At 40.1% G+C, this 22846-nt stretch overlaps 1 protein-coding gene, 3 long non-coding RNA genes and 1 other non-coding gene across 7 annotated transcripts; 3 read left to right on the plus strand and 2 right to left on the minus strand.

The window, feature by feature from the left end:
- Nucleotides 1-23: 23 nt before the first annotated feature.
- LOC135631404 (uncharacterized) lies at nucleotides 24-2068 on the plus strand. The gene is made up of 2 exons (XR_010494380.1): nucleotides 24-125; nucleotides 1777-2068. It is a non-coding gene; the product is annotated as an uncharacterized LOC135631404 (long non-coding RNA).
- Nucleotides 2069-4509: 2441 nt separating this feature from the next.
- On the minus strand, nucleotides 4510-7583 carry LOC135631310 (uncharacterized). Its single transcript, XR_010494346.1, has 2 exons — nucleotides 7233-7583; nucleotides 4510-4968 (listed from the first exon to the last, which is right to left on the minus strand). It is a non-coding gene; the product is annotated as an uncharacterized LOC135631310 (long non-coding RNA).
- On the plus strand, nucleotides 4669-4741 carry TRNAA-AGC (transfer RNA alanine (anticodon AGC)). The gene has a single exon. It is a non-coding gene; the product is annotated as a tRNA-Ala (tRNA).
- Nucleotides 7584-11748: 4165 nt separating the features above from the next.
- Nucleotides 11749-13205, plus strand: LOC135631170 (putative GATA transcription factor 22). Its single transcript, XM_065138632.1, has 3 exons — nucleotides 11749-12089; nucleotides 12196-12588; nucleotides 12695-13205. The coding sequence occupies exons 1-3, from the start codon at nucleotides 11898-11900 to the stop codon at nucleotides 13013-13015; spliced, it is 906 nt and encodes a 301-aa protein (XP_064994704.1). The 5' UTR covers nucleotides 11749-11897; the 3' UTR covers nucleotides 13016-13205.
- A 2772-nt stretch (nucleotides 13206-15977) lies between these two features.
- Nucleotides 15978-17815, minus strand: LOC135631503 (uncharacterized). Of its 3 annotated transcripts, none has more exons than XR_010494410.1 (3): nucleotides 17694-17815; nucleotides 16635-17479; nucleotides 15978-16465 (listed from the first exon to the last, which is right to left on the minus strand). It is a non-coding gene; the product is annotated as an uncharacterized LOC135631503 (long non-coding RNA). The 3 variants fall into 3 exon arrangements; XR_010494412.1 differs by having other exon boundaries at nucleotides 16635-16738; nucleotides 16829-17737; XR_010494409.1 differs by having other exon boundaries at nucleotides 16635-17737.
- Between the last annotated feature and the right edge of the window lie 5031 nt (nucleotides 17816-22846).

The raw sequence follows: 22846 nt of genomic DNA on the forward strand, positions 1-22846 counted from the left end.
CATTTTTTCGCGCTGCTTAGCTACTTCGGTTGGTCGTTGGTCTTTGAGGTCTCCCGATCGGGTGGCAGACGATTCTATCAGTCTCGCCCTCATCTTCTCCATCTCCTCTCTTCCTCATCTAGATGGTAAGACATGTCTTTCGATTTAGATCTGTGATTTCTTTTTGCTTATTTCGGTTTTGGATTCTTTTATGGTTCCTGACCTCTTCTGCTCCTTTCGGTTTCGAATTCGTTTAGGGTTTCTGACCTCTTCTGCTCCTTTTCGTTTCGAATTCTTTCAGGCTTTCTGACCTCTTCTGCTCCATTTGGTTTCGAATTCTTTCAGGGTTCCTGACCTCTTCTGCTTCATTTGGTTTCGAGTTATTTCAGGGTTTCTGACCTCTTCTGTTCCTTTTCGTTTCGAATTCTTTCAGGGTTCCTGACCTCTTCTGCTTCATTTGGTTTCGAGTTATTTCAGGGTTTCTGACCTCTTCTGTTCCTTTTCGTTTCGAATTCTTTCAGGCTTTCTGGCCTCTTCTGTTCCACTTGGTTTCGAATTCTTCCAGGGTTCCTGACCTCTTCTGCTCCATTTGTTTTCGAGTTATTTCAGGGTTCCTGACCTCTTCTGCTCCTTTTGATTTCGAAATCTTTTAGGATTCCTGATCTCTTTTGCCCATTTTGATTACGTATTCTTTTAGGGTTCTTGATCTCTTTTGCGCATCTAGATTACGAATTCTTTTAGGGTTATTGATTACTTTTGCGCATTTCGATTTCGAATTCTTTTAGGGTTATTGATTACTTTTGCGCATTTCGATTTCGACTTCTTTTAGGGTTTTCAGATCGCTCATGGTTTCTTTTCTTTTCCTTTGTCCGAATGGAATCCTCTCGGCCCGAAACCTGTCACGAGCCCTGTTCCTCTCGGCCCGAAACCTGTCACGATCCCTGTTCCCGTTCTTTGGTGTCAAGCTGTTGCTCTTGTCGGCCTCTTCGTCATTGTATTGTCTTCTTGTAATTTTCGTGCAGACCCCTTACTCTCTCTTTTAATTTCTTCTTTTCTCGATGTTTTCTTTTCTTGCTGTTAATTGTTAATATCCATATGCATTACAATTTTTTTGAATTCATAGTGATTTTGGTCAAAGATTTGGGAGAAATAAGGAAGTATTGCACCAAGAGTAGCTGGATTCTTAGCTGTATATGCATGCTACTGTCTTCCACTAGTCAGGGCTTTGCTGGCGATAGATATAGGACTTTAATGTAGGATACGGTTCAAACTTACACTTCATTGTCTGGATCTTGTCCATGGTGTAGGCTTTCGTGGTACTCATTGCGATTGATGTTTCTGAAGGATTATTCGTATTGTTACCTTTAATAATTTATTAGGATCCTTATTAGACGATCTTTAGTAGTGTGATATACCTATATTGAGATGCAATAAAGCTGATTCAGCAGTGTCTGAACTGGGATTCTCCAGTACAGAAAGGAGATAATTTCCTTTCTGTGACGTCTCTTTAATGATTAACGGACTCTTACGTTAGAAAAGCAAATCACAATGATTTCCATGATGCCTCGATAGTCTCAAAAGTTTATGGTTGTTTCATGTATAGGAATGAACCAGACACCTAATAAATTTGGCTTAAGCATTTATGCCATGTGGTTTAGGGCCCGCGGCAGTACTCTCCCTGACTGGGTCATCATCATTGGTATAAAGAGAAATTTTGTTGATGATTTCATGTGGGCGAACATGTGAGAGTAGAACCTAAGAGATGAATTCTAAGCCAGATTTGTTTGCTCTTTTCAGGGACGTCATGCCATTGAGAAAATTGTGATACTTAAGTGGCTCCAAATTGAGAGTTGATTTTGTTGTGAATCTCCTGACTAAATGCAAATGGTTGATATCTGCAATATTTGATTTTGGGATTTCGCGTACAGAGGGTGGATGATTGTTGCTATCATATGATACTCTGATGTTTAGGTTTTGAGAATCCTATGATGTTTGTTATGTCAAGAAAGCTTACTAGAATTCAATAATAATCTTGCTAGACTTGTATTTGTGATAAAAGTTACATTGGTTTGGCTTTTGTCGTTCTCAACCAGGAAGTACATTTCTACATATCAAAGATGAAACCAGAAATGTTCCCGATATAACTTAACTTACTAGCTGTTTTATTTAAGATGGATTAATAAGCAGGGCCATAGTAATTTGTAATTCAAGCATGCACAAAGTATGTACCAACTCTGGTCCTCGTAAAGGTTGTTGTATATCATTTTCAGGTTTGTAGTTTTTACTCATTAAAAATGCAATGTTACGTTTTACTCGTTAAAAGACTGAACTTGACTCTTAAAGGCTCAGTTGCTGACCTTCAGGGAAATAGAGTGAGCAACTATCGTACTGAACTTTCTTGAGTAGAATAGTATTGTTCTATGAGGGTAACTGGAGTTGGCTACCACCCATGTGAAGTATGAATAGAAACTTGTTTGATTTGAAATTAGTTGCCTAAGTTCTTGCATTTTTGGTGTCCTTCAGAGAATTGGAGAGAGGGGACACCTGGTTGTTCTGTAGAAATTTTAAACTAATCATTCAACAGTGCTGTTGTGGGAAATGGAAGGAAAAGGTTCTTCCGTTTGCTGTTGTTCCTCTCTGGCATTGTCAATGCTGCTGTTGAATTGAAAATTGTTACAATTGTTCTGTTGTTACAATTGTGATGCTTGAGAGTTTTTTTAACAAAATAAATAATTGAGACAAAGATTATAATAATTTTGCTCATCAGAGTTTAAAATAATAGACAAGAACTGAGGTCTGTTCAATCTTCAAGAAATATTTGTTTCCTGAATTTTTGCTTAAGCAGCAATGTTTGCACCTTTTGCATAAGCCATAATTACCATGAAGCGGAAGAGCTCAAAAGTTGGCACTGGCGGCCCCGTCGTTTTAAAGCATCTGATAAATTTCATAAAAGTTTTATCATTAAACCGGAACAGTATGCGTGAAATAGATTCAAGAATCGGTCATCGACGTTTGAAAAGCTTCTATTAAAAAATCAATAAGTTGTAAAAAAATAAGTGACACAAATGAAATATGTGGTCAAATTAGCTCATCCATAAAGATGATGTGATTATCATTTTTTTTTCTAATTTGAAAATCATCAAAGGTAAACGAGGAAGACGAACTGCAAGATTTAAAAGTTCATCCGTAAAAAAAAAAAAAAATTCAGAGTTCATACGTAAAACTCGTGAGAAATCTATTGTAATCACTAGAGCGAAAATCAACACCTCCTCGCAAGCACAATCCAAGCTGAGTAATATTATTTTACAAGGTAAATCACAAATATATGCAATTTGAGTATGCAAAGGCAGGTATAAAAATCCTCCCGTCGCTGCTTCACATTGCGTCCACAATTTAACAGATTGGGATTCCGCGGCACTTGTGCATATAATAATAATCACCAAAAGATTAGGCGGTACATGGTGGGAAACACCTAAATAAATGGTTTTGTAACAACATAGTAGACAGAAACATAATAAGGATGCAAACAACTAAACAAGGGCACCCACATTAAGGATCGGACATAAGAAGACAACATGCCAATTAAGTTGATGACAAAGACATTTCTTGTTGACCAAAGTTTTCTTCACTAAAAAGAATTTTGCAAATTAATTTCCCTTCTAAAAGAATTTTGAGTATCAAGTGTATCTTCTGTGTGCTCTCTTCAATTAGAAAGCAGCGTATCTTATTCTGATGATAATCATATCCCGCCTCTCGAAAATCAATTGTGTACTATATCCTCCTAATACCAAAATCAATTGCATACAGTATCACAGTAGGTTGCACATAGTGCCATATCCAATCAGGAAAGCAAGCAAGAAATAATTCTTTGTGAAGTGAAGGAACTTGCTCTTACCTGAACAATATTAAACAAAAATATACTTCCTTTACTGGAGATAATCATTGCTTCAGTATTTCACTCACCCACATCTGACGAAGGGTTCCAGTTTATCCCAGGTAAATGCAGGCAACATATATATATATATATATATATATATATATATATATATATATATATATATATATATATATATATATATATATATATATATATATATAAGCTTACAAGGATTAGGTTTCCGAGTGAATCGCCAATGAGCAAAGAACTTCATCATGCTTATATTTCTGCAGAGGATAATTTTTTAGGCATAGAGGATGGCATTCATACAACAAAGAGCAGAATCAATAACTATGTCTAATGAGGTTTTGATTCCCGTCAAGAAAATTGTGCTGGCGGTTTCCAAAATACCCTTAAGAAGAGACTATGAGGTTCTGGCTTTTATCGTGTCATTAATCACTAACAGTTATTATATTACGAAACTGTGAAACACAAGTAGAAAGAGGTATAATGTGAAATGGTTTCCAGTAGAAAAATGACCGATTGTATACATGATGAATACTTTGTTAACTAATAGTTGTGACGATGGAATACCCCCGAAGGTCCACCATTAGCTAAGAGTGTTACACACATGTGAATATTAAATGCTTGGATTAAGAATTGTAATTTGTCATATAAAAACTATACTGATACAATATCGATGGAGTTGATTTCTGTTTCACTTTGAAATTCAAATCTACAAATGACCAAATTAATATAAATAAAATCATCTACTTAACTATATTCTCTCTTTCCTAAATAAAATCATCTATGGGGATGTAGCTCAGATGGTAGAGCGCTTGCTTAGCATGCGAGAGGTACGGGGATCGATACCCCGCATCTCCAGTTTTAAATCTATGACAATACAACTCAAGAAATATGACGTCATAATTTAACTATCTTTTTTATTCTAAATAGACAAAGAAGATGTACTTGTTAACATAATCTTAATCTCGCTTCAGGGTTATCTCAAATATGACTCCTTCAAGGTTAGCAATAACTGATCTCGTCCCATCCACTTCGTCGATTTGCAACTCATGACGGATAGCTTCACTGACAACCATAGCATCCATCTTGTTAATAGGAGACATGCGCATAATCATTAATCATGTCATTAATCACTAACAGTTGTTATATTACGAAACTGTGAAACACAAGTAAAAAGAGATATAACGTGAAATGGTTTGTAGCAAAAAAATGACTGATTGTATATATGATGAATATTCCACTTTGCTAACTAATAGGCGTGACGATGGAATACCCTTGAAGGTCCACCATTTGCACATAGTCAAATGTTACACACTTGTGAATATTAAACGCCTGGATTAAGAATTGTAATTTGTCATATAAAAACTAATACAATATGGAGGGAGTTGATTTCTGCCTTTGAAATCCAAATCTACAAATGACCAAATTAATATAAATAAAATCAGCAACTTCACTATGTTCTCTCTTTCCTAATTTTTCAAGTATATGTTTTTTCTCTTTCCTTGCATTTTGCTCTCTTAATTAATATTCAACACTTTCTAGTCAAATATACACGATTAGTTTGTCAACAAATTTATTATCATATACAAATATTTATTATCATATACAAACATTTAGTTTGTCAACAAGTGTTCTTAGCATCTCATGCTACAAAAAACAAACATGAACATAGGACAGTTCAATTGTATTACCTATGAGGATAAATATATTATACAATTTGGACAGTCTACAACCATTAGATATGTAGCTCACGACAGTTATTATAGCTAAAGCAGCAATTACCAACATATGGACTATTGTTACAAAGGATACAAATTAATACATGTGATATTTTTCAAGCAGGAGTTATCTGTTTCTTAAAAAGAATCAAAGAGCCCATGACCTATCATCACTTGCATTTTCCAAAGCAGCTACAACATCAGCAAAAATTTCACTAAAGAAAAAAATCAGCAAAAAGAATATATATTGGACTATGTACATGTAGAAAGCACCAGTTGGCCTGAACCTTCATACCGGTGGTTCTTTAAAACAGACCGTTTTTTTGGGGGGGACAGAAATTTATGCTGTAGCATTATATAGTAATGAAAATGTAGGTAATTGATTCTGCATTTCGACGTACCACCTCATATTTAGATCAATGATGATAGGTATTTTTCATGCCATTAATGTAAATAAACTGATGAGGTCAATCTTTTGCAAGAAGTTTAGCAAGTGGAACTATGAATATAGAGTGAACATGTTAGATCATAGAAATACTTTTACTAATGTCTGAATCACACTTGTTTACCTGCCCGCAAATAAATTTCATCCTCAGCTTTTATATGAAATTCAGCATCAAAAAGGTTGAAAGATGATTTGAAAAATGATAAACAAGAAAATGAATACAATCAAAGCTCATGCATTTTGCAGTGCTGCTTAGATCTTCCAAATTTCTTCCTCTCATGGTGATTCAACAATCAAATACATTACGGGTTAGTCACAATGGCGCCAAACATGGAACAACAAAACCAGCAAAAGAATCTAATATTTATATGCAATTGCAGGGGGAAATTTATTGAAAATATATTGCATGAAATTTATGTGACAAGCCCCAACATAAAATTGTCTTTGTTTGTAACTTTCCACATAACAATTACTATGTTTGCTCTTGTAGCTTTGTTATATTTCATCCTTATCATAGATCGGCAAATTCTTGTCAAACAACAGATTTAAATGAGTGTCTATCTAAGCATACTTTAAGGATAAAAGTCTGTCATCAAATGACATTTCCTGTTGAAAGGGCTAATTTGATTCAGAGACTCATTGCAGAATCACTTCGAAATTAAAATCTCTTTTCATTCTTTCTTATCTAAGCAAGGGTTGGAAGAAACTATTAGTCAGTTACTGTTTTATCACTTCTTGCATCAAACTGTCAAACATATTTAGACAGCAGCTTCTACCCAGCCTCATTGCCCTTAGCATTTCGAAATCAAGATTTCCTTTCAGTTCTTGCTTCTATGCAAGGATTGTAGCTCTTGTATCTCTATTTAAAATGCCCTTAAAGATCTCTTTCTTGACCCACATCTGAACTATGCATCCCATCGGTTCAAGATTCAAGATCGCAGCCTAGGTTCTCTTCTTTAACAACATCTAAACCTCGTAACCCATCAGTTCAGGATTCGAAATCACAACCTAGAAATAATATCTAAACCCCGGATCTCATCAGTCAAGATCGCAACCTAGAAATCACTTCTAAACCTCGTATTCCGCCAGTTCAAGATACGAGATCGCAACCCAGAAATCGAGAGTAAAGATGCACTAGTGATTCATCGAACCCATAAGCAGCAGACGGTAAGAGAACGGATCTCACCTAGACAAGGCGTGAACCAGGTACTCCGAAGGAGAAACCCCCGACGACGACCTCGAGGACCCCGATCATCTTGGGCCCGGCCCGCAGCGAGGTTCATGGATCCAGATGCGCATAGGTTGACCCCAGAGGGGCTGCAGGGGAAGACGGTGATGGTCCGATGGGGGCCAGCTGCGGACGAAGGCGACGATGAGTTTGCTGGCATCGGATAGATGAAGTAGGAGGAGATGTGGCCGAGAAAGGCGCAGCGGAGGGCTTATTGGGCCGCGAGTTTCTCTTCTTCTTGATGAGGTTGTCGTCGCCGTCGTCGTCGATGGAAGAGGAAGGGGAAGCGGAGCCGTGACAATTAGAAACTTCCGAGTCGGTTAGAGAGACTATATATATATATATATATATATATATATATATATATAAAAGCGGGAAACTAATGACAAACCGAAGCTGTTGATGGCAAAACACGAATCTCAACGCAGGACGGACGGACGAAGAGAGATGAAGTTTGCTTATCCGGTTCTATGATTCTTTCATGATATTTTCTGATTTCTTTAAAGGAATGCTGAAGATTTCTTTTTCCCCCTTCTTTTACATCATAGCAACACATTCATGAAGAGTTGAGGAAGCGTTTAACTGAGATTGATTAGGAAATTGGCCCACAGGCTGCTTCTGTTCCAGCTCAGAGCTCAGAAGCTTTATTCCAGTGTGAGTTGTAATGAGGAACACATGGATTTCACGTGCACAAAAGCCAGCTGTTTGATCAGACCAAAAGAATAATTTGTTAGGTGAAATTAATTTTCAAGATGATTGAAGCATCTGTCCATTGATGTGATTTTTGATGTACATCAGAGAGGATGAGACAAATTCTGTGATTTTTAACCCCTGAAGAAGCAATTTTATTATTGTTAGATTATATGTTAGTTAATATTGAGAGATAATTTTGATGGGAGAAATTTTTTTAATTATATTTTTTCTAAATTCTTATTCTATTGATCATTGTAACATAGTCGATACGGTATATTTTGATAGTCTGAACACGTCACAGCCAACATAGACGCTAAGTCAGAGCCCCACGCCACACGTCCTATCTTGGGAACTCGTACCAAGAAGATATACCACACGTCCCATCCCAGGAGCCCGGGGCGGTGCTGTTTGACATCTCAATGCACGCCTCGGCCCGACGGCCACTCAGAAGGATCGTCCCATCCCTCGGAGACCAACGACAACGTCAAATCGATGTGCCCTCAGCCCTCTCGCTAAGGTATAAAACCTCTAGCCAGCCTTCGGCTAGAGGGAGGGAAAAAAGAGAGGAAAAAAGCAATCCCGCTCATTACTAACTTGCTCGTCGAAGGGGTCACGGTCGGGTACCACCCCGACGGAGGCTATTTTTGCAAAAGGACGACCACTCATCGACGGTGAAGGACTTGGCACAGGAGCGCGACTCGTCCAGCACCAAGAAGTCACCAATCAGCCCCGATCCCAAGCAACGCCAACCAACACTCCTTCTCGAGAGCTCGAGTACCTCATCATCCGAATCACCCCGCAAATAGCTCCCGACATCGGCCCGTGGATCTAGTCATGCTTACTCACTAACCACAACACATTTATTCACTAACAATAATGATCATGTAAAAAATAAAAAGAAAAAAATATTTTTTCTTTTTTCTATAACTTCATTGAAAAAGAAAGTACACAAAAAAATTTTGAATTATCATATTTATGATTTCCATCTCGACATTAAAATTTTTCGCGTGATAGTTACCTTCATCCCTTCCAAATTACAACACGGTAACTGTTATTTACGAACCTCCGAGTGGAGCCACTGCTTGCATTTCAAGTGGCTGTTTCAGTTGTAATATTTGACAAAAGACACCTTTGCATATTACCATACAGTGCTGATAGTTCAAATTCACTGGTTACCAATCAGTGTTTTCTCGTCTTCTGCTCCCTGCAGGTGATGATTTGGTTGCCTTGTCACTGTGCTAATACTTCCCCCCGTGTTCTGTACTGCACAACATATCAGCCGAATCTTGGTCCCCCCACATTCAATTGGGTTGCTCTCCCTCCCCGGTCTCAGATCTTGTCCTTTGCTCACCCTTTACCAGAGGTAATACGAAGGACTCGAGCAGTACTTTTTAGAGGCCAGAAGTTGGACGACGAGATGATGAAACCGGATGATATATCCTCAATTTTCATATGTATTATCTATCCCGAGGAGGACGAAGCTCAGTGTAATGTGACCATAGAAATATTTCCACCTGCCCATCTAATGATTTGCACACTAATGTTTCTATCTGTCAAGTACGAAGGACCGATGGGATACGACCGAGCCTGGCTTGCCAATGGAAACGGAAGCTTTCATGTAAATTTCCGCAACTGGCCGCAAACCTCATCGGTCATCTTTTCGGAAGAGTGGAAGAATAAAGATCAAGCAGAATTCTAGGAGTCAGAAGGGGATCATCATGATTGTAGTGTTGGGTATATTGCTCTTCATAATTGCAGCAGTCTCTGCTCCAAATTTAATGAAGCTACCCAAGGACAATACCAGGTACTGTTTCATTCATGCATGATGGATCTGCAGGCAATTAATTCCCAGCTCTAGACTTCAGAAGAATGATGATGCGTCGATCACCATGGTCCTGGCGATGCCGGGCACAAGGTTTCAGTTGCATTTAAGAACTCAATGGTGTGGATGGCCCAAGGCGATCTCTGACAGAGAGTAAACAGTACTGTGGACACCGAAAGCTCAAGGATATTGTTGAGAAGGCGTGGTTGTGATTGAGTTGCAGGTCACGTCCCTGCGAGGCTCACCCGCCACCTCCTGCTTATCCTTCTCGATGTGGGGTGTACGACGGACGAGTAGAATCGAAGGGCCTTCGGCGATGCGGGGAGGCGTGTGTCGTCCACAGCCAAATGTTCTGCTTTCAGAAAAGAACAAAGAAGAAGGATTAAAAATGGCTGAGAAATCTTCGACTCTTGTAGGCCTTCCTTTATCTGAATTATCTCTCTGCTTTCCGCATACGAAATGTTACCATGCAAACAGGGAAGAGGAAGGGCGACCCGACATGGCTGAGTCGAGGAAGCTCGATTGTTTGTTTGATCCAACGATCTCGACACGCCTTTTCCTCTGCACGGTAACCAAGTTCAAGATCTAGGAGCTGCAACAGTAAGAAATCTAGGTGCAGCTCTGTTGTACCGCAGAGCTGTGATCCCTGATCCCAGTCAGAGGAGAGAGACAGGGGGGGATTGATGTGATTCAAGGCTCCGTCTTATATGGCCAATCTAAAGCTCATTTGCTTGACAATAGAATACGACGTGTTGTTGACGAAAGCGTCTCTGCTTTCTCTCTCTACAGGCATGCTTAGTTCCAAAACTTGGATCGACATGAGTAAATGGATTGATTACCAAAAAGAAGGTGGCCAGTCCACGGTGGTGTTCGTATCTATTTCGGCCGTGACCCGAGACGCATTTCTCCTCTCTCAAATCTACTTCCTGCTTTAAGATAACGTAATTCCTGTAATGTACAATTATCGTAGGGCTTCCCAAACGATCACGAGAAAGAGAGAGAAGAGAGAGAGAGAGAGAGAGAGAGGAGGGGTCCATGGTGAACGAAGCATGGGATGCAGTGTCTTGTAGCACCAAGCCATTGCCCTTGCATTTGGGGACACCCATGTGAGAGCTACGTTTGCTTGGACGTACTCCGAAAATTATTGAGCCTCATACCTCATACCTCATACCTCATACGTTGACAGTGAATTCTTTCTCCATCTCTGTCTTCTGGGATCAAGAGTGAAGGGCACTTCCCCTACGTATCCATCCCCACCGTCACACGAATTAATTGCAGCAGCAGCTTCTCACATCAAAGAAACGTTATCCGGTGGCGAGCCCCAGTGAACATGAAGCAGGTATAGCTTCATTCGTCGACTTCAACTGCAATCAATGCTCCAAGGGTGGCAGCGTACTTCGTGTCTTCATCTCTCGCCATCGGTTGCTCGGATGAAATCGCAGTAACTCCTGAAGCGCCCCGGGCAGCGCAAAGCTGGTACCGGCGCAGTAAAATTCCTTGCACAGAACGGTGGCCGAGAGAGAGAGAGAGATCTGACCGCTGTGCAGTTAACTTTTCACAGCGACGGGGGGGTAAATCCAGGAAGGAGCAGCCAAGGTGGGTTGGGAGCAGGGGGCTATTCGTGACCCTTTGCCTGCTCTCACATTGAATGCCCTTTGGCCAATAGCGACGGAAGCCCTGCCCAGACCTATCTTTACATCTTACAACCCCTCTGGTGAGCTGCTGACAAGTCAATTTTATGGGATTTAGCAGGCACTGTTTGCGGCATCTTGGAATGTTATACACTGTTGCGACGTGGTCTTCAGTGGTTCCCATTATTTTGTATTTTCCATGTAACATTTCCCTCATTTGATTCTTGGCATCTCTGGTGATGGAGGAGTTGGGGGAGTCACGTGAATGCCTTTGATCAGATTCCTAGTCATTGTTCTTGTTTACCTTATAAAAGGGAGTTTTACCCCTTCCCACGCTGATTTTTCCGATCCTTGTTTCTCTATGATAGCTCATGGTTGGTCTCTAGCCCTCCCCCACTGCCTTCTCTCATCTCCAATATCCCACTCCTCCTAGTACGCTCTCTTCCTGGAAGGACTACACCTCCCTCCTTTCTCTCCATGACTCCCTTCGATCTGAACCAGGCATGTGTTGTCCCCTCGGAAGAGGGGGACAGAGATCTAGGTCACCTCCCTACCTCCGCCCTAGCAGATCGTGCTTCTTCCTTCTCGTGTTCCGATCTCTTCAGCAGCCGCCATGATCAAGGAGCAGATTATTGCACGGGCCGTCACGTCCAGCAGCCACTGCAGGAGGTAGGGAACTAGTTTTGCACCAGGAAGGACTATGCGATGCGACCAGTTGCATTGCAACCGGATCTTTAGTAGTCCATGATCATATAGCATCGGTTCTTGGTTGTAGGCCAGGGAGCTGTTCCTGAGAGCGGGATCGAGCGATCGCATGACACAGCATCCTGCCGACGCCGACGACGACGATGCTCTCAAACTCTCTCTTTGCGATCTGGACAATATCACGGAAGAAGAAGGAGAAGACGAAGAAGAAGAAGAAGAAGAAGCGGATAGGCCCGGTAAATGGATGTCCTCCAAGATGCGGTTTATGAGGAAGATGATGAATTCCACTCACTTCGTGGTGAGCAAACCGAGAGGAAGCATGCTACTCTCTGAAGACCAAAGCCAAAGAAGCCAAGGGTTCGGTACAGGCAATCAAAGCAACGGAAATGGTATCATCAGAATCTGCAGCGACTGCAACACAACCAAGACTCCTCTGTGGAGGAGTGGGCCTCGCGGCCCCAAGGCAAGTACCTCTTAATCCGTGAACAATGGCCTACAGCTCTATCTACAGAAGTATATGACCATGTCTTCAGTTCTTCACACTGCTGATCCACCATATGATGGTGCAGTCGCTCTGTAACGCATGTGGAATACGGCAAAGGAAGGCGAGGCGTGCCATGGCAGCCGCAGCGGCTCTGAACGGCGGATTGATCCCCGCCACTGCTCCGGCCAAAGTGAGAAAAGAGAAAAAGTTGGATATCGATCGAACTCTCCCATTCAAGAAACGGTGCAAGGTTGACGCTTCCAGTGCGACCGCCAAGAAGCTTTGCTTCGATGATGTTCAATTAAGCTCCAACAAGAACACAGCGATCCAGAAGGTGTTCCCGCAGGAAGAGAGAGACGCAGCGATACTGTTGATGGCTTTGTCTTGTGGCCTGATCCGCAGCTGAGCGTTTGTTTCCTTCCTTATTCTTGAGTTGTTTTCTCTTATCATAAGTGAACTCTATATTTGTGCTGGTGTGACTACTAATTACTTGTGTGTTTGCCAAGTGAGGGAGAACGCAGTAAGTGAGCTAATAAACTTGTGGAAGAAATAGGGTTTGCTTGAGAATATCAATACATTATTGTTGTTCTTGAGGAGCTTACTGAATTGAAGTGCATGTTTTTGACATGATATTACAACATCTGTTTTAGAATGATCTGCATATGCCATACGAGGGTAGTCAAAACATCTAAAGTGGTGCTTAGCAGTCCCCCCATATCATGGAACAAGACATAGAGTGATGTAAACTAAGGTTCTTTTACATGATCAACAAGGCAGCACTCCATTAGACAAATGTTAATGCCCTTACTCTAATGCTTACACCAACAGCAGACCAAACTGACATGAACAGGTTTACCAATAACAATATGCTGTGTGAGAGAGTCATGAGATAAACTACACTGCATTGAGTGGAGAGCCTTTTGATGCATCAACACCTAACACATTTCTTCAACTCATCCTAGAACACAACCTTTTGCAAACCCTTCGATTGTATACTGCTTCATGTTTCCTGACTTGTGGTGTGATGCTTTTCAACCAAGTGGAGGATGGACAACTGGATATAGACAAGTCACTCCATAGTTTGCAGGTAACACTGTCCAACTTTTTAGAAGCGGTCGTATACAAGGCATGTTTTACCAGAGATAAAAACATTCAATCACTTTTTTTCTGGCTGCAAACAACTTTAGATGGCAACTAAATCTTCTTGCATTCAATCTTGGTTTTTCAGGTAGCTAAAAGGAGTATTTTCTCCTTCTTCTTCTTCTTCTTTGATGTTAGGATTCATTCACTTTTTCTGGTTGCAAACAACTTTAGATGGAAACTAAATCTTCTTCTATTCATTTATTTTTGAGGCAACTATCTTCCTTTCAGGTACCTGAAAAGCAGTATTTTCTCCTCCTCCTTCTTCTTCTTCTTCTTTTCCTTTGATGTTCCATATGTTTGGATTTGAAGCTACATGTTTTGGTCCATGCAAATATGTGTGCCTTTGAAATCCCCACCCTTGTTCACAAAAATGTTGCAGCCCATAAGCAGACAGTAGTTTCACTTGTCCTTTAGCTTGGTTTTAACCTGAGTTCCCCCCCCCAGGACTTCTGCAAGTGTAGCTCTGGTTCATTTCCTGATATAGGCAAGACATGCCCACGAGATAGAAACACAAATAAAAAGAGCCTTGTCAAGCTGTGTGACATAGAAGAGCCTACTTTTACTGTTTTTGAGTGTCCAACTAGGAGGAGAAAGACTTTGGGACACTAAAAATTAAAGAAATGAACCTTCAGTGGAAATCATGTTTCTACAGCCTCTTTCATATTTAATATATGATTGTTTCAGATAAAGACCAACAATGAGAAACTGGTATGGTGCTTTGTGGTTTATGTGATCCAAACATTGGATTGTCCTTGATGTATATGTGTTCAAATGCAACCCATGGAAACTTTCCACAATGCAAAAGCTATGAAAAGTTGCTTTTGGGATGCATGCTATGCTGGCTGCCTCACTGACATCCAGAGATCTGCAGATTCTTCAGGCATCAAAAGCCAACAAAACTTGTTTGTTCTTTCACTGACCTGCCTCCTCCTATTTGGTTCTGTGCATCCTTGGAAAACAAGGTTTAGGTCATATGGGTTTCTAATTAATTATTTTAATATTTTTAATATTAAATAAATTAAGATCGTGAGTTCGAAATCTCATCAAATTAATTTAAAAGATGTTAACTAGTTTAGTCGGTAAGACGATAATGGTTGTCCCGGAAAATAAATATTTAGCTACAACATGTCTTTCAATTGCGCTAGAATCTTTCTAGGTTGACTAGGGACATAAAATTATTCATGAAGATTTCAACTGATGCTTGAAAAGTCATAGAAATATGAAAAATAATGTGTTCTACGATATTTAATATACTCATCAAACAAAGTAAAAGTACAGGACTAAGATTTTGTACGTATTCATCCGACAACATGATTTGCTCATCAATTCCACAACTTCGTTTGGTTTGATGAGAAAAAGTATAGTTTGGCTATCACAAGTCTATGTAGATTCCAAGTGAAAACCATCAGTTTTGTGATGATTCTATGTGTGGAGAGAGAGAGAGAGAGAGAGAGAGAGAGAGAGAGAGAGAGAGAGAGAGGTGAAGTACGACCGCAACAAGCAGATTTGAATTGCTTGGCACTAGCAACAACACGAAGCTTTAGAGAGGATAAGAATTGTGTCTCACCCGGCATTAGGGACTCGCCACATCGTTCTCGGACATCATAAGAGAACACAGATTTCGGCGTCGCAAAGATGACAGTGTTGGATGCATCCTCACTGTTCCATAGAAAATATGGAGGCGTCGAAGCCACACAAAGGATCAGCGCCATGCATCACTGTCGCAGAAGAGAAGCTACTGGAGATCTCAACAAGTGCAAGGACCGACAGATTAAGCTTGCGCTTGGACAGCGGCGACGTGCCACGTCGCGTGGAACTCAAGCACGATCGACATGAGCTAAGAGACGATGGATGACCCTTGCAGATTGCAGTTGAACGGCCACCGTCCATGTAGGTATCAACTCCAAGTTGATCCACCCGGTAGCAGAAGATATCAAGTACAATTTGCTGAACTTTAACACCTGATTGAGACGGTAGTATGCGTAAAGGAAGTCATCCTTCGGCAAACGGATCATTCAGTGACTATCTTACACAGTGTGCGATAGATTTTATGTTCAAATCTAAGTGTGAACGTCATATACGTAATTTGATGTAATAATATTTTTATTTTTTATTTTAAAAAAAGAAAATAGATTTTTTTAAGAAGACATATAAGCTAATCAAACTTAAAATCATCTTTTTTACTAATATATATTATTTTATTATGATATCAAAAGAGCATCGAATTGAATGAACTCCATGTACGTGCATTTTAACGTGAACAGCACGTGCTTGTGACGCACTGATATATGTTACAGCAAATAAAACTTTCGGCATGCACGTTATACGCTGTCGAGACGTATACCGTTAATTTCAAACGTTATATGCTATAAATATCTCCCATCTGAGTCTTCTTTCCCTCGACCCTCCCCTTTGTGGTATAGCGTTAACGCTGTTTAGGTTCTTTGCTCCGTGCATCTCGATGTCGATCTCGATCCCGAAGAGGAGGAAGGGGAACGGCATCGGTGAGCGACGAATGAGCATCAACAAGCCGCAAGACAACCTCAATCTGCGCGATCTCGCTTCCGGCCTTCAATCTTCGATTCCTCTGTTTTCCTCTTCTTCATCTCCGTTCTTACGCGTCCGAGTGCTTGTTGTTCTGTAGCATTCTTATTCTTTGATAAGGGGAAACCATTGTCTCATTCGCATGCGTTCCTTCCGATTTCAACTTCTTCTACAAAATTTTGATCCTCGATCACAAAGAGTTGTCGCATATTTTACATTCGAAGCAAGAAAGATCAGGTTTTGATGAGGCGGGGAATCGGTAGACGATGAACCTGCAGAAGAACGAGGACGAGAAGCAGAGAGAGAGAAAGAGAGAGAGCAAGAGCTCTCCTCCTTACCAGCAACTCCATCTGTCTCCCGACGCCCTATCGACCAACGCAATCAGCCGACTCCTCACGCAAAGAAGAAGAAGAAGAACCCGCCGCCTGCGCTGTTGCATACACTGGCAAGCACCCGACCACGAACTGAGAAGCTCGATAAGAACTCGTCGGAATTTTCTCTTCTATAAATGGAGAGAGAAGAAAGGCGTCACCTTTGAATCGCCTTCCACCATCTGCTGCCCGTTTTTAGATCCTTCGCCTCCAACAGGATGAAAACGATAGAGGAAATGGGGGAATTGGATGGATATACCACTTTTTCTTCTTCTTCTTCCTTTTCTTCTCTCAAGGCCAGACCGAATCCAAAAATCTCTGTCCTGTCCCGTAGCACACAGGTTTTGTGTGTTGTCCTTGTGGTTTTCGTTATTGTCAACAGGATTTGACTTGGAATCTCAAAGGTCAACCGCTACGGAGACTGTCCAGTTTGACCAAGAAATAGGCTTCAAATTTTCAACCCCAACAAATATGATGGAAAAAAAAAGATGGAAAGATTTAGCCACCAAGACAACTATTTTGTCATCAAAAGGTCGCCAGATGGTTTCTTCTATTGCTAGTTTTCTTAGACATACACAAAACTCAACAGGGCTTAGTTAGGCTTGAAGATGAAAACAGCGGTCTTTGATGTCAAAGATAAGTTCGAGACAATAGATCGCATAGAATCTGAGTGGGTTGATCATAAAAATCCTGATCCCAACCAAGCTTGATTTGAGACAGAACCGATCAACTTCTAAGAATCATAAAGCCCGTCGTAGTACTGCTCAAAATGTTGCAGTAAGAAAAGAACAGTTCCAGTGATCTTCGGCCATCTGTTCTTCATTGCAAGTCAAATAATGAATCAAGGTGTAGGGTTAGTAGCAAGGAAGGAAAGTACAACCGGAAGACGGCATCGACCGGTGGTGGCTGACAGATAGAGGAGCGAGCACGCATAGCTTGGAGCATGGACTCTGTCTCTCCCTTTCCATGCAAGAAAACACCATGGGTGCTCACTCTCTTCTGTCAACCTCCGATGAGCTCACTCACCTCTGCGACCCTTCAGGCCATGCATGCATTCATCTCGCTGTCCAGTGGACGGCTTCGTGTTTCCTTTTGTGGAGATGCAAGTGTTTATATAGCAGGAGAAGTGGAACGGCTTCTGGTTTTGCCTCGTCTGAAACGAATAGCGGATAGCCGCTCAACCCATCGCCCACTCCCAATTAAAATATACACAGGCGTATGCTATTCCACCTTTGCTGCCTTTTACATACAATCCAATGACCCCCCCCCGACATCGCCATGGCCTCGGGAATCTTATCTCCAAGACGAACCTCCATTACGTTCGTTGCATCATATGCTCATACCGCTGCACTAATTCCTCCTCCTTTCTCCTTGAGGAAAACGCCATGGGGGATGAACCCAGCATTGCCTGTTTCCTTTGTCACAGATGCAGGCATACGCATGGAGGTCAGCAGCGGCGAAAGGGAGAGGGAGGACTCGCTTGGGGTGAAGCCACGTTACGGTGTCTGCCATATACTCCTTCTTTATGACCGGCCAACACTTGATTGGTTGATGGAGGGAGAAAGCTCCATGTCTGTGCAGGAATATGCTGGAAAAGGATCAAAAGGCAGGCTGGGGGAGGACAAATTCTATTCCTGATGGAGTGCTGCAGAGGAGTAGTCTGCAAACAAAAGGCCTCTGATAAGATGGATCTCTAAGACATCAGGTGGCATTTTCCAAGATCTTCATCATCTTTGGACGTGAATGAGCTCGAATCCATTCTCAGTTTCCTATAGAGGAATGATGCTCGAGCAATGGCAGCTTTGTGTGCTAATAATAAACAAGTGATGTGCTAAAACCAATGTATAGATTCCAAACCCAACAATTTTTTGCACTCATATTATTTATTGCCTACCTTTTGGTTGTTCATTTTCTTGTTGACATACCACTGATGGAAATTTCAGATTTTTTTCTTGGGGAAAAATGATGTATAGAATTTGGACAAGTTTAAATTGACATCTCATTTTTAGCATTCAACATAAAAAAAATAATTTATTACTGTAAAATGTCCCATTTATCTAACATGTGAATTGGATGTGGTCTACATTTTGAACATAGATAATGATTTATGAGCTATTTCAAGGAAAAATTCATACCTGATGTAGAACTAATTTGAGATATCATATGTAATACTCATATTAAAAGTCACATATTTAAGGCTTTGACATGACAATTAATGGTCTACTTTTGTTCAATTAGAAGGATTACCAAGAAAATTTGAATCATTATATGTCACTAATGATATTATTGTCTCTAACTCCATAAGTTGCAAAATTATATTGAGAAGGCTCTTTGACCAATGTTCTTTTTCAATTGCAACTTCTTATCAATTTTCAGATTGAAAGGGGAAGACTAATTTTGATCACTTTTATGCCAATTATTCAATGAGAAACAACTTTTTACAACCTTTGAATTGATGGACAACCAATCATGTTCCATGACTTGGCTCTTAAGTTATCTGAGTTCATGGATGCAATATCTGTGTAAACTGTCTTATACTTCACCAAGAACAGTGAACATTAATATGGGTTTCTCTGTCTTACGTACATTAAGGAATAGAGTGGATGTCTGTGTCATCAGGAAATTCTACTGTTTACTTGGTGGCTCATTTAAGATAGTTTTCTCAAAGGTGGTCTAATCTCCAATAGGTTGACATGTAGCTCCACTGTTCTTCATAAGTCAAAAGGATTAAGACTCATCTTTGCTTGGTTGATGCATGGCATCAATCAAGATTTGGACATAAAGAAAAGGAATTGGACAGTACTGTAGACTGACAGTGATACACTAACTAATAGGGATTTGCCCCATCAGCATCCTAAATTAAGTATGGTGGATGCATCTTACACATTCATGTCCATTTAATCTGGCATCTCTCCAGATGTATACAAGTATAAAGTCAACTTGCTTTCCTCCTCCTCCTGCATATCTTCAGCACAACATTTCTCAAGAAATAATTAAAGATTGGTGAAAGCAAAATGGGATTTAATCCAGATTAAGATAATCTCTCTCTCTCTCTCTCTCTCTCTCTCTCTATATATATATATATATATATATATATATATATATATATATATATATATATATATATATATATATATATGTATATGTATGTATATATATATATGTATATGTATGTATATGTATGTATATATATATGTATATGTATGTATGTATATATATATATGTATGTATATGTATGTATATATATATATATATATATATATATGTATATATATATATATGTATATATGTGTGTATATATGTGTATATATATATACAAATATAGTAGTGATATTAATTATTCCTTTTTTGTTTGTGGGTTTGGCACTTGCAAGAATATAATTTTGATAGTGTTTCTTAGTAGATGACAGTGTTACTATGTCCTTCTATTGAGTCAAAAGATCCATTGGAGCAGGACATGACATGATAGGTGGCATCTATTATGTGATGAGGGAATCCAACTATAAAGAGGGTTGTGACAAGTTGACAATGCATCAATTAAACCAACAATATTCTCATTTCCCAAAAAAATTATTAAATTCTTACAAAATGTAAAAGGGTAAAATGAAAATTTCACTATGCAAAAATGCATCATTTTCTTGAATTTTGGGAAGCAGCAAATCATCCATCCAGAGTAGTTAATTTGATGTTGCATTTGCAGATGCAAAAAGACACCATTTGCTTGCATCTGTACAACCTATATACTGATGCAAACAAAAAAAGTTAGATTTTTGTCTGCGTCGCTATATAATGTACTCCAAATGCAGATAACAGAACATGAATTTGTGAGCATCAGCAAAAGTAGAAAACCAAAAACATCATCGATGGATCCACAAATGTTAAAAGAGTTAGATATGTACAGAATCTACATAGGATAACCCAAACAATGGTGCACAGTATCTGCAACAAAATCTAGAAGAAGAAGAAGAAGAAGAAAAAGAAGGGCAGATAGACACTAAAAACCCTCCATATATTGACGTGGGGTTGGTGGGAGTTGACAGAGAGAGAAGTGAGCACCCATAGCTTGTAGCATTAAACCCTTGGTGAATGCATGAAAAGACCATGAGTGCTCACTCTCTTCTGTCAACCTCCATCATGCCCGCTCACCGGACTGCTGCAACAAAATCTAGAAGAAGAAGAAGAAGAAGAAGAAGGAGGAGGAGGGCAGATAGACACCAAAAACCCACCACATGTTGACGTGGGGTTGGTGGGAGTTGACAGAGAGAGAAGTGAGCACCCATAGCTTCGAGCATTAAACCCTCGATGAATGCGGGAAAAGACCATGAGTGCTCACTCTCTTCTGTCAACCTCCATCATGCCCACTCACCAGAATGCCGCTGCGCCTCTGAATTATGAACCACGACTTCGCTGAGAGATCGCATCGAACCAACTCGAGGTTGCTTGTGTGGTGAAGACTGGAAGTGTTTGCAGGGTTTATATACACCAAGGAGAAGGGGTAGAACACATGGAATCGATAGACTCCTTACTCCCATTGCCTCCCCCACTTCTGACCTCTCTCTATAGTACATAGCCACAGGAGAGTGCGAGGAACTAAAGTGACCACAAAGCCGGAGTGGGAAGTAGAATCTCGTAGTTGAAGTCATATCAGCAGATATATGCCGAGCATGGCGACCTAAATCTTCGAATTAACAAAAGGAGAATGCAAACAAATGGAGATACCGAGAGTGCAGCTACTACATCACCTCTTACGTGTTCGTCTTGCTTCCCTCAACTCTCGCATTATTTTAGGTGGATGAGCAGCGTCGGAGCATGGTAAAGTGGGAAGACAAAGCGGATTCGAGGCTGCTACATCTGTCGCCTTGCTGCTTTTGGACGCTGCCATTTGTTTGCCTCTTGACTTGAGATTTCATAGGTGAAAAGCGGATCGCTTTTAACTTGGTGGGAATTTTATGGGAAAAGCTGAGGGATATGTTTGATTCTTCACCGGTGGTGGAAGTGCCTTGTGTTTGATTCTTCACTGCAATTTTCCTTAGAAGTCAATTCAAGTTCTTGATGTTAGAATATCCATCATTTTTTTTATGTTATACTACTAAATATTTCTTATTCTTTAAGGACTTAACGTCAAGCACATATCTTATAATCAAATCTTAGCCATATCCATCATTTTTATAATCTCTCTTGGCATCCAATATATCTTTTTTTTTTTTAATGTCAAACTAAGTAGATGTACTATAATCTCTCTTATTTAAGGACTTGACATTGCACCCAACATACCTCATAACCAAATCTTAGCATATCGATCATTTTTTATGTTAAACTTAATAAAAGTATTATAAGGACCTAATATCCTCGTGTCAAACATCTATCTTCGATATCATATATCACAATCAAATCGAGAAGATAATTATCTCAGTATCATTGCTAAATCTAAATTATTAGACATTATATAAATTTTATATAAGTATTGAAATTATTGTCTTTGCATGACTCATCATACCGTGCAAACAGCTTATTAGACTAAGGTGGCAAAATTATGGCATTGTCTATAATTTAATTCGTTCTAAAGGAAATTTAATGTTAGATTTAGTTGATATTATAGTAATGATTAAAATAAAATAAAATAAAATAGATTGTTGGCAAATCAACAGAGATGATATAAGGTATACTCCAAAACTCCATATTTGTCTTGGAGCAAAAGGCAATGCCAGACCATGAATTGAGAGATCCAGAACATGGCTGAAGAATTGTAAGATGCCATCGAATTCCTGGACCTCAGCTTCTCATCACAAGTGGCTCAACAAGAACCATGAGAAGAATTGGCATCATCGGCAAAAGGGCAAGAACTGAGACAGCAAAGGAGGAGGAGAAGGACCAGAAGTCCGGGAAACATCCCTGGTCAACTGTTCTCAAGAGATCAAGGTAGTTATTCTCAACTGCCACCCTCTATTCCCGGGAACAAAAAAGGACTGCCAAGCTGTAACCAAGGAGGAATAACTCAACGGGAAAGGGAAGAAGCAGACAGAGAAATACGCAGGGAAGAGAAGAGTGGAGGAGGAGTAAGAGAGAGCAACTCCTCCCTCCCTCTCCCTCTCCCTCTCAACTGCTCTCCTCTCCTTCACTCTCTCTCCATTTGCTGAAACTGGTGCTTGCAAGAGGTCATAATTTGGGTTATAAAAAAT

Source organism: Musa acuminata, chromosome BXJ3-2, assembly GCF_036884655.1.
Source record: "Musa acuminata AAA Group cultivar baxijiao chromosome BXJ3-2, Cavendish_Baxijiao_AAA, whole genome shotgun sequence".
Classification (NCBI taxonomy): Eukaryota; Viridiplantae; Streptophyta; class Magnoliopsida; order Zingiberales; family Musaceae; genus Musa; species Musa acuminata.